We start from the raw sequence: 20099 nt of genomic DNA, 5'->3' as shown, positions 1-20099 counted from the left end.
ATGACAGTCGACACAGCTGGAGTCAGTGTGACACCTTCAGGTGTGTGAATGATTTGTCTCTATGATGTTTCCAATACCTCTTAACTCTTTCATCGCCATTGACGGAAATGTCCATCATTTATGAGACAACGGGTGCGTCTCAATCGGTTCCCTAGCTCGTGAAACAGTATATCGTGTATGTGAATTCAGGCACTGGTAAGGACAGTAAAGGACGTTGGCTCAGTACACATTGGGACAACGATGACTCTATTTCCGGCGACGTAACAACGTCCTCATTGTACAACATCATTACTGGTATTTATGAACAACAGCAGAGCTGATATCTTTCTGACATTACTTGTAATTTTATTTAAAGTACATTATGATAAATGCTTTGCTTGTTACATATCCGAGCAACATTTCAGCCTTACATAAATTATAAATGTAAGCTAGATTGTGTTCATTACCTGTCATTACATATGTATGTTTATTCTGAAATATAATAAAATAATGGTTTCTATTTTTAAAAACACATATCGCGTGTCGTTATCAGTTGTTATGTGTAGTGAGTTGGCTCACGTGATTTAAGTTTCGCATTTCAAAACTTCCATTAAGGGAGCATAGTGAGCATCGATGCACCCTGGGTTTTGCGGTGCATTATGGGGCTTTTTAGGGAGTAAACTTTTCAGTGTACTGGAAGGATTCTAGGACTGAGACAACCCTTAAAATGGCCGACTCCCTGATCAGTGCCATGACTACTGACTATTACCCAACGCATCCCAGCCATTGACAGATTTTCCAGCTTTTTTGTGTTTTCACTGTTATACGGTAGAAGATTTTGAAATCTCCTAATCAAAACACAGGAGAAGAAGATGCAGAAACAAGTGATATCATATGTAATCATATGCACATGTAAAATAACGCAATCACCAACATTAAACAGCATGTAAATCAAAACTGCCTAATGTAATGTAACTGAATGAAATGTCGATCCAGGACAATCTAAAGGACTGTGCAAGCTTTGTGGGTGTTGATGGACTCGATCTACTCCATCTATGTTTTGAATATCTTTCTGGATGTAGTCAAAAATGTGATTTTCTCAGCTTTATGCTCAAAATGTAGCTTTTTTATGACACTAACCCACATTCAAGTTTTATTCTAACTCAATGCTTTCTTTAAAATAACAGGTTTATTTTATTCACCTATTTATCGGGTTAATAATGTTGAAGTACAAGCACACCACTTGCTTGTTGATCAGAGAAGTTGTCGTTTAAATTAGCATACATGCATTTGGCAGAACAGTCAAAGGACACATTTGATCAATTTAAGCATTTCAGAGGAATCAAACCCATGACCTTGATGCTGTAAGTGCAATGCTCTATGTTTGAGCTACATCATTCCATTGATGCATTTGCCATGAATACAGTGTGGGGAAGTTTCATGAATATTTAGGTAAACTCCAATGCAGTTTATGACTGGCTGTGTTGCTAAACAACTAACTATTACATTCGTCATGGCACCGTCTTGTGGCACTTTTGGCACTGCAATTTCGGGTGAGTCCAATTTTCAATGTCCTAACCAGAATCAATCGGATTCCAGTGACAAGCAGCTTGACAAAATAAATTAAAAATAACAGCCAATCAGAAGAGTGTGTGGGCGATCACTCAAGCACACTGCAATCGCAACGAAATGGATAATTAGGCTACATAATCAATTCTTTAATATTACACAATTTTTACATTGTTAAAAATGCATACTGCGTGACTAACAATCTTTGTCATTGAATGATGTTTCATTAATAAAATTCGGGATTAGCACGTTCAAATTATCTATCCAATCAACATGTCATCAGCAATTACCACATCTATCCTATCAGTATGAGAGGAAGCATATATATATCGACTAACATAAATATATCACACAGTCGACTAACCTACGTACCTCAATTGTTTTCAGCATCCCTCCACCACCCCAACTCCTCACTTTTGGCCTGTTCCTACCAGAGCCAGGAATACAGGGGGAGTACTCTGGGTTCGGGCCAAATACAGAGCCTGGAGCCCTCTCCTTGGACAGCACGCCAAATACGCATACCATTTACTCTATCTAACTTATTTGTAAGTGTGAACTCGTGAAATACACTTGTTTGTTCACACTGAGTTGTTGCAGGTTTGCATATATCACTGATTAACATGGTATAACCTTTTATCGTGTTATTCATCTCATCACCCAAAAAGGAAAATTACCCCTTGATTTACTCACCCTCAAGCCATCCTAGGTGTATATATATGACATTTTTCTTTCAGACAAATACAGTCTGAGTTAAAGTATGTCCTGGTTCTTCCAAGCATTATAATGGCAGTGAATGGCAAACCAAAATTTTAAGCCCAAAAAAGTGTATCCGTCCATTATAAAAGTAATCCACACGGCTCCGGGGGGTTAATAAAGGCCTTCTGAAGTGAATCAATGGGCCTTTGTAAGAAAAATATCTTCCTGCGGACCACCTTCCATATTCAACTTACGAAGAAAGCGTAACTGGTTTGACGATGACATTGGATGTGGCGCAAGCAATTTGAACTGTGAGAGGCGTTACACTTTCTTCATAAGATGAATGCGGAAGGCGATCCGCTGGAAGCTAGATACTCCCCGGAGCCGTGTGGATTACTTTTATAATGGATGCATGCACTTTTTTGGGCTGCCATTCACTGCCATTATAAATTTAGGAAGAGCCAGGACATTTTTTAATATTACTCTGATTGTATTCATCTGAAAGAAGAATGTCATATACACCTAGGATGACTTGAGGGTGAGTAAATCATGGACTAATTTTCATTTTTGGGTGAACCATCCCTTTACTGCAGTAGCTTTAACTTGAGGTTTTTAGAGTTAAATATAAATTAAGCACAATCTCAGCACGTGTGGCATAATGTCGATAACCTCTTGTATTAAGTATTAAAATACTAATACTTAAGTATTAATTTAAACTTCTTTTCTTTAAAATAAGCAAAAAAAATCCATGTTACAGCAAGTCACTTACGATGTAAGTGAATTGGGCCAATCTGTAAATGTTAACACACTCAAAAGTATTAACAACAATATGTGTGATAACATAATTGGCGGCGAAAAAAATCACACATTTTTTTTGTGTAAAGTCATATACAACTTTTTTTAATACTTTGTTGCCATGACAGCATACATCATAAAATTACTATAAAAAGGATGAAAACAACTTTATTGCTCATTTACAATACAGATGTTTTAACAGCGGAATGAATGTTAGTGATTTAAAAAAAAAAGAGTAAGCTTCACATTTCAGTGTGTGAATTCTCTAAAAATATTGTCCTCATTTACTTCCAATGTAAGTGCCTCGCTGCAACCTTGATTTTTGCTTTTTTAAAGAAATGAAAGAACAAGTCTGAATAAACATTATGCCACAAACGCATTTAATGCAGTCAAATGTGTCATTTGTATTGAATCAGACTCGGGGGTCAAGCGCAATGTGAGAAGGCTATTGGAAAGTTCATCATTCACAAAACAAAAACACGCTTGATTGCAAGTAGTCACTTCTATAAAAGTCTTTTATCATCATGGGCATCAGCTTAAACACCTCCGTATTAGGTTCACATTAAATATGCATTCACAGTGTCTATCGTGACTACTAAGATATGCTGTTGTGTTTGCATGAGACGAATGTTTTAATTCAGCCTGGAGCAGAAAATGATGTCGACCTGCATGTTAAAGTGACTATTACATTATGAATATTACAGGTTAACATTTTGTTTCTTTGCCATGAGCAAAGAATGCTCTAAAATGGACCGGGTGGCAATAGCTCAGCGTTTCAAAGAGATGTTCCTGACTGAGCAGAGCGCACACAAGGAGTGCAGTTCAGACAGAATTTAGTGCACTTTCAGCCCCATTACAGAGCCACAATGGCCCAGTGTTCAGATCTAGCATGGGTCTTCAATGAAACTGGATTCACTCGGCTCCAGTTAATCTCTCTGCCTCCTCCTTCTAGCACACAGGCAACGATTGAGGGCCAAACCACTGAGGAATTACCGAATTACTCATGCTGTTTCTTTTTCAGGACTTAAAACTGCATAGCTAAGCATTTCATTTCTTCTCTCCATGATTGAAGTTGTGTCTGCAAACAAGTTTGTTTAGATTCTCTATAAATAAGCCAACAGTTCCTTTAGTCTGGGTCTGAATGAGGGGGTGATCAGGGAATGAATGTGGCCCTGTTTGTTTATTGTGCACTCAGACCGAGGCAGTATGAAGGTGTCCCCATGCCAACGGCGAACACATGAGTGAGACAGAGGATAGACTTTTAATGAAGAACTCTGTCGCCCCCTCACTGATCGCCATTCTGATAATCCGCCCTCCTCTCGTCAAGGCTGTAATTAATGCGCTGAAAGGTTAAGATGATTCTAGGGGACCGCTGGTCCAGAGGGGCCCAAAACAATAACAACAGGATTGATGGAGGAGGGGAAAGTGCCATTGATTCAATATTTATACGTCAAACAAACAAATAAGTATAGTAAGAAAAATAAATAAATATTCGGTCCCACTTTATATTAGGTGGCCTTAACTACAATGTACTTACATCAAACAACAAGTACAATGTACTTATTGTGTTCATATTGAATTGCAAAACACTTTTGCTGATATTGAGGTGGGATACAGGTTAAGGTAGGGACAGGTGTGGGGCGATGAGTAAGTTTAAAGGTAAAGTTAGGGACAGATGTGGTAGTATGGGTAAGTTTAAGGGTAAAGTTAGGGACGGGTGTGGTGGTATGGGGAAGTTTAAGGGTAAAGTTAGGGACAGGTGTGGTGGTATGGGTAAGTTTAAGGGTAAAGTTAGGGACAGGTGTGGTAATATGGGTAAATTTAAGGGAAAAGTTAGGGACAGGTGTGGTGGTATGGGTAAGTTTAAGGGTAAAGTTAGGGACAGGTGTGGTGGTATGGGTAAGTTTAAGGGTAAAGTCAGGGACAGGTGTGGTGGTATGGGTAAGTTTAAGGGTAAAGTTAGGGACAGGTGTGGTGGTATGGGTAAGTTTAAGGGTAAAGTTAGGGACAGGTGTGGTGGTATGGGTAAATTTAAGGGTAAAGTTAGGGACAGGTGTGGTGGTATGGGTAAATTTAAGGGTAAAGTTAGGGACAGGTGTGGTGGTATGGGTAAGTTTAAGGGTAAAGTTAGGGACAGGTGTAGTGGTGTGGGTAAGTTTAAGGGTAAAGTCAGGGACAGGTGTGGTGGTATGGGTAAGTTTAAGGGTAAAGTTAGGGACAGGTGTGGTAATATGGGTAAGTTTAAGGGTAAAGTTAGGGACAGGTGTGGTGGTATAGGTAAGTTTAAGGGTAAAGTTAGGGACAGGTGTGGTGGTATGGGTAAGTTTAAGGGTAAAGTCAGGGACAGGTGTGGTAATATGGGTAAGTTTAAGGGTAAAGTTAGGGACAGGTGTGGTAATATGGGTAAGTTTAAGGGTAAAGTTAGGGACAGGTGTGGTGGTATGGGTAAGTTTAAGGATAAAGTCAGGGACAGGTGTGGTGGTATGGGTAAGTTTAAGGGTAAAGTTAGGGACAGGTGTGGTGGTATGGGTAAGTTTAAGGGTAAAGTCAGGGACAGGTGTGGTATGGGTAAGTTTAAGGGTAAAGTCAGGGACAGGTGTGGTAATATGGGTAAGTTTAAGGGTAAAGTTAGGGACAGGTGTGGTAATATGGGTAAGTTTAAGGGTAAAGTTAGGGACAGGTGTGGTGGTATGGGTAAGTTTAAGGGTAAAGTCAGGGACAGGTGTGGTGGTATGGGTAAGTTTAAGGGTAAAGTTAGGGACAGGTGTGGTGGTATGGGTAAGTTTAAGGGTAAAGTCAGGGACAGGTTTGGTGGTATGGGTAAGTTTAAGGGTAAAGTCAGGGACAGGTGTGGTGGTATGGGTAAGTTTAAGGGTAAAGTCAGGGACAGGTGTGGTGGTATGGGTAAGTTTAAGGGTAAAGTTAGGGACGGGTGTGGTGGTATTGGTAAGTTTAAGGGTAAAGTTAGGGACAGGTGTGGTGGTATGGGTAAGTTTAAGGGTAAAGTTAGGGACAGGTGTGGTAATATGGGTAAGTTTAAGGGTAAAGTTAGGGACAGGTGTAGTGGTATAGGTAAGTTTAAGGGTAAAGTCAGGGACAGGTGTGGTGGTATGGGTAAGTTTAAGGGTAAAGTTAGGGACAGGTGTAGTGGTGTGGGTAAGTTTAAGGGTAAAGTCAGGGACAGGTGTGGTGGTATGGGTAAGTTTAAGGGTAAAGTTAGGGACAGGTGTGGTAATATGGGTAAGTTTAAGGGTAAAGTTAGGGACAGGTGTGGTGGTATAGGTAAGTTTAAGGGTAAAGTCAGGGACAGGTGTGGTGGTATGGGTAAGTTTAAGGGTAAAGTCAGGGACAGGTGTGGTGGTATGGGTAAGTTTAAGGGTAAAGTCAGGGACAGGTGTGATGGTATGGGTAAGTTTAAGGGTAAAGTCAGGGACAGGTGTGGTGGTATGGGTAAGTTTAAGGGTAAAGTCAGGGACAGGTGTGGTAATATGGGTAAGTTTAAGGGTAAAGTTAGGGACAGGTGTGGTGATATGGGTAAGTTTAAGGGTAAAGTTAGGGACAGGTGTGGTGGTATGGGTAAGTTTAAGGGTAAAGTCAGGGACAGGTGTGGTGGTATGGGTAAGTTTAAGGGTAAAGTCAGGGACAGGTGTGATGGTATGGGTAAGTTTAAGGGTAAAGTCAGGGACAGGTGTGGTGGTATGGGTAAGTTTAAGGGTAAAGTCAGGGACAGGTGTGGTAATATGGGTAAGTTTAAGGGTAAAGTTAGGGACAGGTGTGGTGATATGGGTAAGTTTAAGGGTAAAGTTAGGGACAGGTGTGGTGGTATGGGTAAGTTTAAGGGTAAAGTTAGGGACAGGTGTGGTAATATGGGTAAGTTTAAGGGTAAAGTTAGGGACAGCTGTGGGGGTATGGGTTGTTTTAAGGGTAGGGTCAACAGTGTAATTATAAATGTAACTACCTAAATTAATTACAGATGTAATTACATGCAGGTATCTTTTAAAATGTAAGTACAATGTAAAAACATGTATGTACAGAATAAGTGCATTGTATCAAATCATTCATTTATATGTTAGTACATAGTAGTTAAGGCCACCTAATATAAAGTGGGTCCAAATGTTCTACTCTGTCTGAGAGAAAAAAATCTATATTTAATAAATATTCAATAAAGGTGTGATAAAAAAAAGGACATGAAGTAGTATTGATTGGAGGGATTCTATGGGTCCACAAAAATACCACTAAATACTTTAGCTTCATGTATTTTACATAAACAATAATCATAAAAGTAATATATTTGTTTTGCACTACCTTGGAATTATAAGGTTCTATCTGAATTCTGAGCGGTTTTCAGATACTGAGCTTCAAAGTTTTTGCATTCCATTCAACTGTGTAGATGGAAGCTTTTTGTTTTCTAAATGAAAAGTCCCAACATTTACAAAACTTAAATAAAAAATAAAAAAACATCACAAAATATAAATAAATTGTCACACAATAAGAATATGTGAATAACTAAATATTGACAAAAATGTCAGATAGAACCTTATAATTCCAAGTTGACGAATGGGATAGAAAATTGCACAGTGAAGAATGATTCATATCTATTGATCAGTCTAGTTCATTTGAATCCTTTTTATACGTTCTTACAGTACATCTCTACAGCGTGATGCTACTTAACATTAAGCTTAACATTTAATAACATGTTTGCTATTTATGTGTCACTGGATCGATGCTGTTTTAGTAATAGAATAATTGAAGTCCTAGAGAATTAAAATGATCATCTACAGAATGCTATTGATTCTCTCATACGGGACAGGGTAATGACTCATGCTTATAGTTTAATGATTTGTTCCAGTTGTCCCTTGAACTCAAATTGGCACTCCTAAGTCAGCATGACATCACTTCCTGAATGTATACTCAGTCTGAATAGCTTTCAAGAGAAAGCCACCTAAAAATGTGAATTCTATAACTTTTCTTCTTCTGCAGAACACAAAAGAAGATATTTTGAAGAATATTGGTGACCAAACAGTTATATTCCACACAATGGAAGTCAATGGGAACTGATACTTATATATTTTAAATATATTTATTTTACGTTTGATAGGAACGTAAGAATGTCATACAAGTTTGGAACAACATAATGCTGCGTTCACACCGAACGCGAATAGAGCGTCAAAATCGCGTCTACTACGTCTAGTTGGACGCTTGAACATTTTGAATCCATTCGCGCGTCCACAGCGGATTGGACGTGCGTATAAATTGACGCAGGAGAAATATGTCATAAAACACCACTCTGCCTCTTTTCTTTTTCATTAAATATATATATTAAACATTAATAGCCACACAAATGTGGTCCAGGCAACTACTACATTATCTTCACTGCATGTATATTTAAATATCCTAAAAAAAATAAAGTTATGAAACTTCTCTTTGCCCTTGATTTGGAAGACAACAAATAATAGATTCATGACACCAAAGATCGCCCATTAGAGCCACATAAGACGAACCACTACAGGACATCAGAGCCAGCGGCAAACGTCAGAAGGACTGGCCGAGGAAAGGCTGCTTTTGCCGGGTTAATGAGCGCTGAGTGCCCGGTGATCACCTGGATCTCACAACTCCAAAAACAAAAGATTTGTTTAATCGGCCCTCTCTTTATAAATAAACCCCAGATTTGAGCTTTAAACAACTACATTCTCACCTGTAAAGTCTTAAAACTACATTTTGTGACACAATAGTAGTATTTTTAAATTATGCAGGGTTTCTCATCATGTCACTTTACCACATGACAGCAGCGAGCAGGCTCCTGATTGGTTAACCCGGCACGAATTGACGCCAAAGTTCAGATTTTTTCATTCGGGCGTCAGACGCGAATTCGCTACAAACGCGTGAATGCACAAAAAGCACCACTCGTGCATGACGTGCGTAACGCGCAATACGCTCAATTCGCGTCCAATTCGCGTTGTTCGCGCAAACTGGACGCACGAATGAGGCGGAATCGCATCCATCGCGTCACACGAAATGCGTCTATTGCGCCGCGGAACCTCCAGACGGGCGTCAACGCGCCTTTCCATTGACTTAACATTGAAATCACTCGCTCCTGACGCTCTATTCGCGTTTGGTGTGAACGCAGCATCAGGGTGAGTAAATGATGATTTTCTTTTTTGGGTGGACTATCCCTTTAAGAAAGTGATCTGGCTAAAGTCAGCGTGACATCACGTCCTGAATGTAAAGTCCATATAGTCCATATACCGTTGAAGGGATAGCCTCCCAAAAATAAAATTCTGTCATCATTTACTCACCCTCTTCTGCTGAACACAAAATAAGATATTTTGAAGAATATTGGTAACCAAACAGTTTTGGTTCCCACTGACTTCCATTGTATTTTTGTCCATATGTAAGTCAATGGGAACCAAAACCGTCAACCCATCGCACAAATCCCCTAAATATTAACCCAACCAGCTCGGCTAAAATTTCTAAAGACTTTTTAATGCTAATAAATTCAACATTTTATAACGCTTTATAAACACTGAAGATGTTAAGATGGGCCCTAATAAGCTCCACATGCACAAAGGCAATTTGGTAAGCAACGTTCTTCAAAATATCATCTTTTACGTTTGACAGAAGAAAGAAAGTCATAAGTTTGGAACAACAAATGGGTGAGTAAAGGATGATTCTCATTTTTGGGTGAACTATCTCTTTAAGAAATGTTTCTGCTGCTTACTTTTTGACCCGCTACACTGAATTGTTAACATAAAACTTTTGGGGTATTGATCTGGCTAATAAAAAGTTAAAAACAAAACAAAAAACAAACATCGATAAACCATAAAAAGTATACCAACATGTCAGAGTCTTTGCAGTTTGCCATGGCACCCCATCAAATTATTGCTTATTCCAGTGAATCCCAGAGTTTTCCTCCCAGACATGGAACAAGCGCCAGCTGACAGGTGTGTTTGCAGCGACAGCGCCGTCGCACTGACACGGATTAGAGCGGATAACAGGCTGCAGCAGCCAGCGCACTGCGACCTGACGGCTGTCCGCCTCACTCAGGTCTGTGTGTCTCTGAACACCCATGCCTATACCTCACTCTTGTTGTCTGTCCTGTGCTAATTCCCCGCTCTTTATCTCTCTGTGTCCCTTCTTATCTTTTGGCATCAGTCCACTTAACTCGCCAGTTGATTGTGTGTGTTAAAAGACGGGCGAATATTACATTCTATATGAGGAGAAAAGCTGGAGGTAGTCTGCAGTAACTAATGGCACCCCTCGGTGGAGCTCTGCCAAATAAAATCAAATTGCAGTCCTTTGACTGTAATGCTGCGTGCCAAAGAGGGACGGAAGATGGAAGGGCACAAAAGCATAAAAGCCGGTGTAATGGAGAGAAAGATAGGGATAAGAGAAGAGAAACAAAGCAGTTTCGGGTGGAGGAAGACGTAAATGGATTAAATGTGTAATCTAATCACGGCAGATAAAAGATAAGAAAACACTATATCAAAGTTCTGAAGAGAACCTGGAAGTGACAGGCAGCAAGGCAAAGGAAATCTCCGTTGTCAATCTAGCCGCTGGATGACAGGAAGAGACCTACACATTTATATTCGCTCAACGGAAACCAAAAAGAGCTGCTATCAATTCTATTATACTTTTGGGTCAGAGAACCAACACTGTTACAAGGCTAGAATATTTCAACAAAAATCCGTCGGAAAAGATTCTGTGCAGAATGCATGAACTTTGAATTATTCTTAATATTTGGAGCTCTTTTTTTCTCACGCACACTGCTGTTTAAAAGTTTAGGGTCAGGAGGATTTTGAAAGAGGTTTTCTATGCTCATCTTCATTTATTTGTTCAGAAATAGGGACATATTATCACAATGTCATGTTTTCTATTTGAATATATTTTGAATTGCTGAATTTTCAGCATCATTCCTCCAGTCTTCAGCATCACATGACCCTTCAGAAATCATTCTAATAGAGCTCCGGAGGTTGACGTCAGGCAGCCTAAACTCCGCCATTTTGGCAGGCAATCAGGGGAGAGCTAGTCACTAGAGCGGTTGTAGCATTGGTATCTATAAAATAATTTAAAACCAGACTGTTTAAACCTTACTATGTCAACATGATGGACAGCTGATGTGCGCCAGGATGCCAGAACAGGAGGGGGAAAGCAAATGGGAAATCATTTTATCGTATATACGATACTATAGTAAGATGTTGAAATGCCGTGAATTTCAGTTTATTCTTCATTCTTAACTACTTGTGCTTCACGTAACTAATGATAAAAATAAGTTCCCATTAAATACGATACTTAATCGTGAATAACATAAGTGCTTTTATATATACAATAGATAACATTCAGAAAGGCTGTTTGAAACTAAATTAAGGATCAATAAATAAATACTGAAACCAAAAAATAAGAAATGGCATTTATTGATTATGAATGATTTTATATGACATGCGCACACAAGATGGACCTATGGAACAAATGCACACAACGGAGCGCTGTTTTGGACGGGTTCGTGTTAACTGCTAACATATAACGTTAATCTATTCACATGTTTTCTCTCTTAAAATGTAAGTGCATGTAGGCCTTGAAGGGTGCGTCTCAATCAGCTCCCTGGTTCAGTAGTCAGGGCACTGATCAGGACATAAGTCAATGGGCTGACTCCCTGATCAGTGCCCTGACTACTGAACTAGGGAGCTGATTGAGACGCACCCGAAGTCTGCCATGTAAAACAAGAGTGTATTGATGCAGTTCAGTCTGCCTGCTATTCTATCTGTTAATGTTACTCCTGATCCGAGGCTTCCGTAAATATTTAGTTTATAAGTAGATTTAGGCTTCAAATAAGTTTAATGGTGCCACAAAAAAATATTTAGGAGTGCATAAGTTGTAACTTAGTGCCCATTTACGTACGTCAAAACTAGGCTAGTTGTAACTTGCGCACAGCTGGTGCAACAGGTGTCCTGACAGGAAAGCTATCCGTTCCTTTATCGATACACGTGAAAAGTACCCTGGGGGCATTATAGGGATCTGTTATGTTTAATATATTAAATTTTGCTATGTACAAGTTTATGTATTTTGAACTAAAGTGCGCAGTGAACAGCCTTTAAGCTCATGCTGGCGCCGGCTGTTCCTGCCTGCCAAAATGGCGTCGTAAACAGATTGGGTCATGTGACCTCCGGAGGGTCATGTGGGTCATGTGACCTCTATATGCTGACTTGCTGCTCAAGAAACATTTCTTATTATCATCGATGTTGAAAACAGGATTCTTTCATTAATATTAAGTTTAAAAACAGCAGCATTTATTTGAAATAAAAATATTTTGTAACATTATGAATGTCTTCGCTGTCATTTTTGATCAAATTCATGAGTCCGTGCTATTTAAAAAAATAAATTAAAAAAACATACTCACCCCAAACTTTTGAACAGTAGAGTATTTTTGTCCTCTTTCAGCCACCATCACAGAAAATCCAACACAAACTTTACAATAATGGGCCCATTTGTCTCAATATGCTCCAAATCATGTTTGACCTTGAGTCACACTTTGCCCACAAACCCAATGTAAGCCAAAGTACACCTGAAAGTCATCCGACAGCCGAAGACTAAAAAAACTTTCACGGCTTCAGCTGCAAATATCAGATTTTGACTAGCCGTGTACCATGATGAAAGCCAACTGAAAACTCTTGAGCCGTAATAATTGTCATATTTGCATTTCTATATCTATGTAAATGTATCTGAGAGCATATGTGTGCATTTCAAAATCATTATACAGTACAAGAGAGATGGAAATACAAAGAACAGCTACAAAGAAAAAATGAAGTCATCCATTTTTGCTCTGTTTTACATATAGAAGGTTTCACATCACATACTTCATGTGTACTTTTTATATATAAATATTTTCTGTCAATGTTCTTCAGTCCGAGCATCATCAAAAGCATTTATATGTCCAGTGAACCATGTGTAAACATTGCACATGACAACTTGACCTGTTACATTTACATTAACATTTATGCATTTAGCAGACGCTTTTATCCAAAGCGACTTACAACTTGTTGTCTTCTGACTTAAATCATTTACTCACCCACATGTTGTTCTATGTATACGTTTCTTCTGTGCAAGAATATATTGTTACAATTTTGGACCCCATTGACTTTCATTATACAGACAAACTTTTTATTTCTGTTCTGCAGAAATGTATTTCTGTTCTCACTATCCCTTTAATACTGTGACCTTGAAGTCACACACACATCTTAGCCACTTTATATAATGAGTATCTGAAGTATCTGATGTTCTGAAGTCCACATATTGTTTTATGTATGACTTTCTTCTGTGAAAGAAAATATTATGAAAATGTTGGACCCCATTGACTTTCATTATATGGACAGACTATTTTCATTTCTGTTCTGCAGAAGAAAGAAAGTCATAGAGGTTTGGAATGACATGAGGGTAAGTACATTACCTTGTCATTTTTGGGTGAACTATCTTTAATACCATGACCATGAAGTCACACACACACATCTTAGCCACTTTATTTAATGTGCTAAATAAGTATCTGATGTTCAAAGGAAGGACACTTTTGGTGTATTAGTGATGCAGCTGTATAAACAAATCAACTCACTCCTTGCCAAAAGCATCCTTCAGCCCTCTGGGATTTGCATGCAAACAACAGACCTGTTTAGTAGACTTTGCCTTTAAAGTCTAAGCAAACAGATTGACAGGTGTTAATTTTAGTTAATATGTGTGCTTTAAAAAAGGATAGAGAGGATGAAAGAGATGAATAAGCAATGGTGTGAGAAAAACAAATGTTAGCAGGTATGAATGTGGCAGAGTATTGCGTGAATGGGTTTTCAATGACAAACAACACTGTGTGTAAGTGTTGTCTCGTTTTGAGAGAACCAGCTTGTGCTCTGCTGTATACAGCTGTGCTAAATGCTCTGGTGGGAGCTGTCCGTGGTCCTAATTGGACTGCAGCTGGGGATTACAACCCTTAAGAGTCAAAGCAGAGGCAGACTGTTACAGTCAGACTTAAACATTTAATGTTTCTATGTTCCCTCAGCACAAAATATGTCTAAAAGCCTTTGTTTGCTTCATTTGTGAAGGCAACCAGACAACCAGACGAAAAGAGGGGAGCTGTCCGTGGTGCTGAAGTCTCACAGAACTGTGGTATCCACAAGCTGAGCGATTCCTTTAAGTGTTCTTAAAACACCTGCTGTTTGAAAAAATGGTAGATACAAAGAGACAAGACTGTTTCAAAAAGTTTAAACGATTTTGTTTGCAAAGGTGGATTTTGAGTCGTTTGTGAAGGCAACCAGTGGAAAACATGCAACGACCAGAGCTCAAGGGGAGCTTTCCGTGGTGCTGAAGTCTCAAAGAACTGTGGTATCCACGAGCTGAGCGATTCCTTCAAGTCCTCTTTAAAATACCTGTTGGCGCACAGCTGACAATGCATCATGCTTACATATAGCACTGGACCTCAGCTTGAAAAAGGGTAGATAAAAAGAGACAAGACTGTTTCAAAATGTTTAAAGGGCTCTGTTTGCAAAGGTGGATTTTGAGTCCTTTGTGAAGGCAACCAGTGGAAACCACGCAATGACCAGAGCTCAAGGGGAGCTGTCTGTGATTCTGAAGTCTCAAAGAACTGTGGTATCCACGAGCTGAGCGATTCCTTTAAGTCTTCTTAAAACACCTGTTGCCATTCCGCTGACAATGCATCATGCTTACATATACCATTGGATTCAGCTTGAAAAAATGGTAGATACAAAGAGACAAGACTGTTTCAAAATGTTTAAAGGCTTTTGTTTGCAAAGGTGGATTTTGAGTCCTTTGTGAAGGCAACCAGTGGAAAACACGCAATGACCAGAGCTCAAGGGGAGCTGTCCGTGGTTCTGAAGTCTTAAAGAACTGTGGTATCCACAAGCTGAGTGATACCTTCAAGTCCTTTTTAATACACCTGTTGGCGCTCAGCTGACAATGCATCATGCTTACATATAGCGCTGGATTCAGCTTAAAAAATGGTAGATACAAAGAGACAAGACTGTTTCAAAATGTTTAAAGGCCTTTGTTTGCAAAGGTGGATTTTGAGTCGTTTGTGAGGCAGCCAGTGGAAAACATGCAATGACCAGAGCTCACGGAGACCTGTCCGTGGTGCTGGAGTCTCAAAGAACTGTGGCATCCATGAGCTGAGTGATACCTTCAAATCCTCTTTAAAACACCTGTTGGCGCTCAGACAATGCATCATGCTTACATATAGCACTGGATTCAGCTTGAAAAAGAAACAAGATTGTTTCAAAGTCTTTGCTTGAGTTTTGAGGGAGCTTTAAATGTCCTCCCTAACGTAATCTCAAACATCACACAATTTTGTTTGCTTAAACAACCAAAGGGACTGGCCAAAACTGAACACATGCACCAAGCTCTCTCCAACACGATGAAAACATTTCTCTGCATGCTTACAAATTCTCTTGTTCAATCGAGCCTTACACCAAGTTGCATCATGGAAATGCATCTGTTTCGTGACTTTGGCCGTTTAATGAAGTCAAGTGCCATCGACTATCATTGATCAAAGATTCTGAGCAAGGATTGAGTTGCTTGTCACAATGTTTGGCTAAAATATAAAAAAGCGTTTCATCTCGGGCATCTTCAGAGCAGCAACTTCTAAGGTTGAGCAAGAGCACATGATTAACCAAATGACTTTCACACTACACATCAGAAACAGATTAATGGGATTATATTTGAATTCCCTTTTCTATTTGAATTATTCTTTTTAATTCCAAAATTTTACTTTCTACAAGATGTAGACAACAAGAGTAAAAACAACCATCTAAGAAAAACACTGACAGAACTTTGCATGACATATTATAAGCATTAACTAATTATTTTATATATTTTTTCACCGAAGCCTATATGGTAAAGGACAATGTAATGCTTAAAATACTTAATTGGATTGAGTTGAGCCAACTGAAATTAAACAAATCAGTTCAATCAAATGAACTTTTATGAGAATTTAGAACTTTCTTTTTCTTTTGAGTTCACAAAACTGACACATTTTACGTAATCTGAATTGTTTCATTGTTTTAGGTTTTATGAACTTGTTTCTTTTAATTTAGACAAACTTAAATTGAACTGACACTGATTTCTATTTCCCAGCAAGCTTTGCCATGACGCTCAAAAGGGAGAGTAAATGCTAACATTACGTTTAAAATTAGCGTTAAGGTGGAGATTTAGTAGTGTTTAATGTTTTGCTATTAGTTTAGAAGAGTTTCTGTTATGTTGTTTTTTTATTCTGTTGATGTTATGTTGATAATATTAATTTAAATACATGAATTAGCTTACTCACATATTTGAAGTTAAGAGCAACGTACGAATACAAATTACAAAATAAAAATATGCAAGTTCTTCTTACCTAAACTTTACATTTCTACACTTAAAAAAATTTATGTAACCGGTTGCCCTTGAGTTTTGCCAACTTATTCGGGTTGACCAAGGTTTTCACTGAAGCATTGTAAATTTTCCCCGTTCAAACTATTTACATTTACGTTTCGTGCAAGTTAACGTTCACCCTGCTTTCAATCAGCAATTTGTCAATATGCAGTGACCATGGAGCCTACATGATGAGCTCAGCCATGCCCCAGTAGCTGAAGAGGCATTAAATTTGCATTTCCTTCCAGCTAGAAAAAAAGGCCCGTTTTATTTCACCAGGCATAGCTTATGCGCTAACACGAAAACTCTAAAAGGCTTCCAAGATATACTCGGTTTATTAATGAAGCATGAGAGACTCCACTGCCGGCTCTGTGTAAGCGCGGCTATTCTGAAGCTTTAGTGCCGCTCAATGGAAAAAGAGGGAAACTGCTTGACGGCTTCGCGAGCGCTTCACGGACTCGGTCAAAAACGAAGAACATTCTGCTCGTGATATTACTTATTCGCCGTATTAAATTCGCCATAAAATGTCGACCGGCTCCGTGGATTCGTTCAGCTTTTATCATCATGTGCCGACTAACATCAACTCTGAGGAAAACAATGCTGTTGAATCTTAGACTGTTCAATACCCTGCTGAATTGAAGGGATAATTCGGTCAAAAATAATATATATAGGCCTATATTTAAATCTGTCATAATTTGCTCACCCCAATAATGTTCCAAACCTGCGTGACTTTCTTTTCTTGCTCACGTGGAACATAAAAAGAGATGGTAGAATGACAGCCAAGGTGTTGAAAGGGAAACTATCATTCGTTTCAATGTATATCATGACACTTGCTATTAGCTAAATTCGGGCTTAAACACAACCAGCACTCCGACAACAGCTTCTCTTCAAGACAGATGGATGGATAGTTGGTTGGGAATGCCATAATTTCAAGAAACGCAACAAATGATGATCCCTAGGATAGCCTAACGATTTGGCTGGTGGAATGGGAATGTTTTAGAACGTTGGAAACATTTCCTATTATGGTCAAATAAATGTTGAAAATAGCGCAGAGTCAAAGACCTGTTTTGTTGGCATGAAACCCCTCTCTCTTCAGCCTCCACATACGCCCCCCTTCCTCCCAAACTCACTCATTCACTCTTGGCTCCCACACTCACGAAATCTTGCGCCACACACACACACACACACATTTTCGGAAATGGTTCGTCGAAATGATTCATTAACCAATTTTTTTCCCTTTAAACCAAAGTGCCATGTTCTTGCCCACCCACCAGAAAACCAGTATCTTGTTCTGAGGTAGCCTACATGTTATTCAAAGCATAATGCAACATATTTTGCTTCCACGGGGCAGACCAAGGTTGGCAAGAAATAACACCAAATGCGCCTTGAAAAGTGCATACGGCTCTTTTACGTTTATATACATTCACGCACAAATAAATTATAAACTTGGCTACTGTGTGTACAATGTTATCGACTTGTATGTTTCTCTAGTGAGTCTGCTGCTTATTTCCATTGATGCCTGGTAGATTCACATCAATGAAACGCATGACCCAACATTAAATGCCATACGGCTGGCACAGAACTGACAACGACGGCTCTCCATGTCGCCTCCGAGAGGGTCGCGCGCTCGGCAACAGGACCACATGCAGCATAACGGGAAACTCACCCTTAACCGATGCAGCCAGCAGCCCCATATAGAAGAACAGCACCCCGCTCCAGTGATGCGCCTGTACTCCCACCTTCATTAGCGCAAAAATCCTTATACCATCCAGTTTCCTTGTCCCGTTATATGTACATCTGCACTCTGTCCTCACGAGTCCAGTTCTGTCAGGATTCAAAGAGGCGCTCATGGTGGGCTTTTTCACGGTTATCAGATGGTTTTAAAAGGAAGATTCACTTGGTGTCGGCGCTGAGAAAAATCCCAGTGCATGGAGACTGGACCCTCGCAGCTGGACTGAACCATCTCAAGCGAGCCGCGGGGTGAACCGATTCTAATAGACGCGTTCTCTCCTAAAAGCTGAAGAGCTGATCATGAGAACTGTATCTGGTCTCTTCGAGCTCACATGGACGTTACAAACGGATAAAGTCTGGAACCGATTCAAACGGATGATGCGGCATACGCCTGTACGCTCCCCCCCCACGCGCGCGCAGCCTATAAGTTTAATTTCTATATAGTACAACGCTGAAAATCCACGTTTCTGTCTTTCTCCCAAATGAGTCACTATGAAAGGACAGCTAGGATACACTCACTATCACCGCCCACTCGTGGAAGTTTACAGCCTTCATCACTGTCTGAATTATTTCCAGGCGTGAAAATAATCGAAGGGATTTCCACCTCTGGTCTCACTGTTACAAGACTTAGCTTAGGCAAATGAAATGAAGAGCGCGACTGCAGTACGAGCTCACAGCATCTCTCTCTCTCTCTCTCTCTCTCTCTCTCTCTCTCTCTCTCTCTCTCTCTCTCTCTCTCTCTCTCTCTCTCTCTCTCTCCCCATCACTCTCTCACCTTTGCAAGGTGTGCCAAAAAACGGAAGTTTATGATTGTAAAAAGAATAATATAATATAATATAATATAATATAATATAATATAATATAATATAATATAATATAATATAATATAATATAATATAATATAATATAGGCTAATATAATATGTTAAAGACAACCCTGCAATGAAAGAAACGCATTTTATAGAGCAAGGTGAAATGGCGAAATGAACGTCACTTGTATGTTAACTGACCCAAAAAAGTCATTTTTTATACACCCAAAGTCTTTTTTATATTTCAAAACTGATGAAGATCAAAAAATCAGAGGACATCATGCTGAAATAATTTAATATGCATTTAAAACATAAAGAAATATTGCATTACGTCACATTCCAAATAAAGTTGAGCTAACAATGTACGGCGCGAACAGTGAACAGTCCGTTTCCATTGACAATGGCATCAGGTTTCCCCAAAACTAGTGTTTTCAGGTCACGTGCCTAAATGAATATCTGTTTCGATAATTGTTTTTGTTTATATTTGAAATTCAATTCTAAATATTCCAAGTAATGCATTGCAGACGCAAGGTTATTTTTGGGATCGGAACGGAAGATACATTTAAAATGTCTACAAGACCGTTTGATGAGTCATCCAAAACAAACCCTCCGCGTTTTTGGGACGCATTAGGGCCATTTCCCAGGTCAGTGTGGTTTCATCCCCACACACCAGAGGACAGTCTGGACAGAGCCTGCGGTAGAGTATGGAAGCGCTCTGTTTTGGCCAGCAAAGGAGTTTGGCCGCATTTACCAGAAAACGCGCATCTGTTTGCGGATGAGAAATGTGGTACCCAGAGCTGCACAAGAGGGCACGATGACAGCCTCACACAGTAAGTTGTGATAACACAGTGTGTATACTCCCGGGTATTTGGGTTTTTACTTTTTTGGTGTATAGTTGACAGTACAGTATATGCTTATTTTGCCTCTAATACACGGTATGTGTAGGCTATGTGACAAATAAATGAGTAAACTCTGCTCTGATCAGGCTCTTTTCCAGCTCCAATGCAGCATAAAAGCTTCACTAAAATATGCCAGCTCTCTAACCCACAACAGTCCCTAATATCAAATGAGGTTCTGATGCTGCTTGCTTCGCTTCTGAATAAAAGATGCAACATTCCCATTA

The 20099-nt window shown here is 39.4% G+C and overlaps 1 protein-coding gene across 1 annotated transcript in view; it reads right to left on the bottom strand.

Moving 5' to 3' along the window:
* The window catches only part of csmd2 (CUB and Sushi multiple domains 2), a gene marked incomplete at both ends in the record, with an annotated part of 367659 nt that extends 349372 nt beyond the window's left edge, over nt 1-18287 (bottom strand). Inside the window, 1 exon segment of the mRNA XM_079829996.1 lies at nt 18104-18287. Within this exon segment, the coding sequence (XP_079686122.1) occupies nt 18104-18287 (184 nt within the window).
* Between the last annotated feature and the right edge of the window lie 1812 nt (nt 18288-20099).

This window comes from Gobio gobio, assembly GCF_949357685.1.
Source record: "Gobio gobio genome assembly, chromosome: 11".
Lineage (NCBI taxonomy): Eukaryota > Metazoa > Chordata > Actinopteri > Cypriniformes > Gobionidae > Gobio > Gobio gobio.
This window is presented reverse-complemented; position numbering and strand designations above follow the sequence as displayed.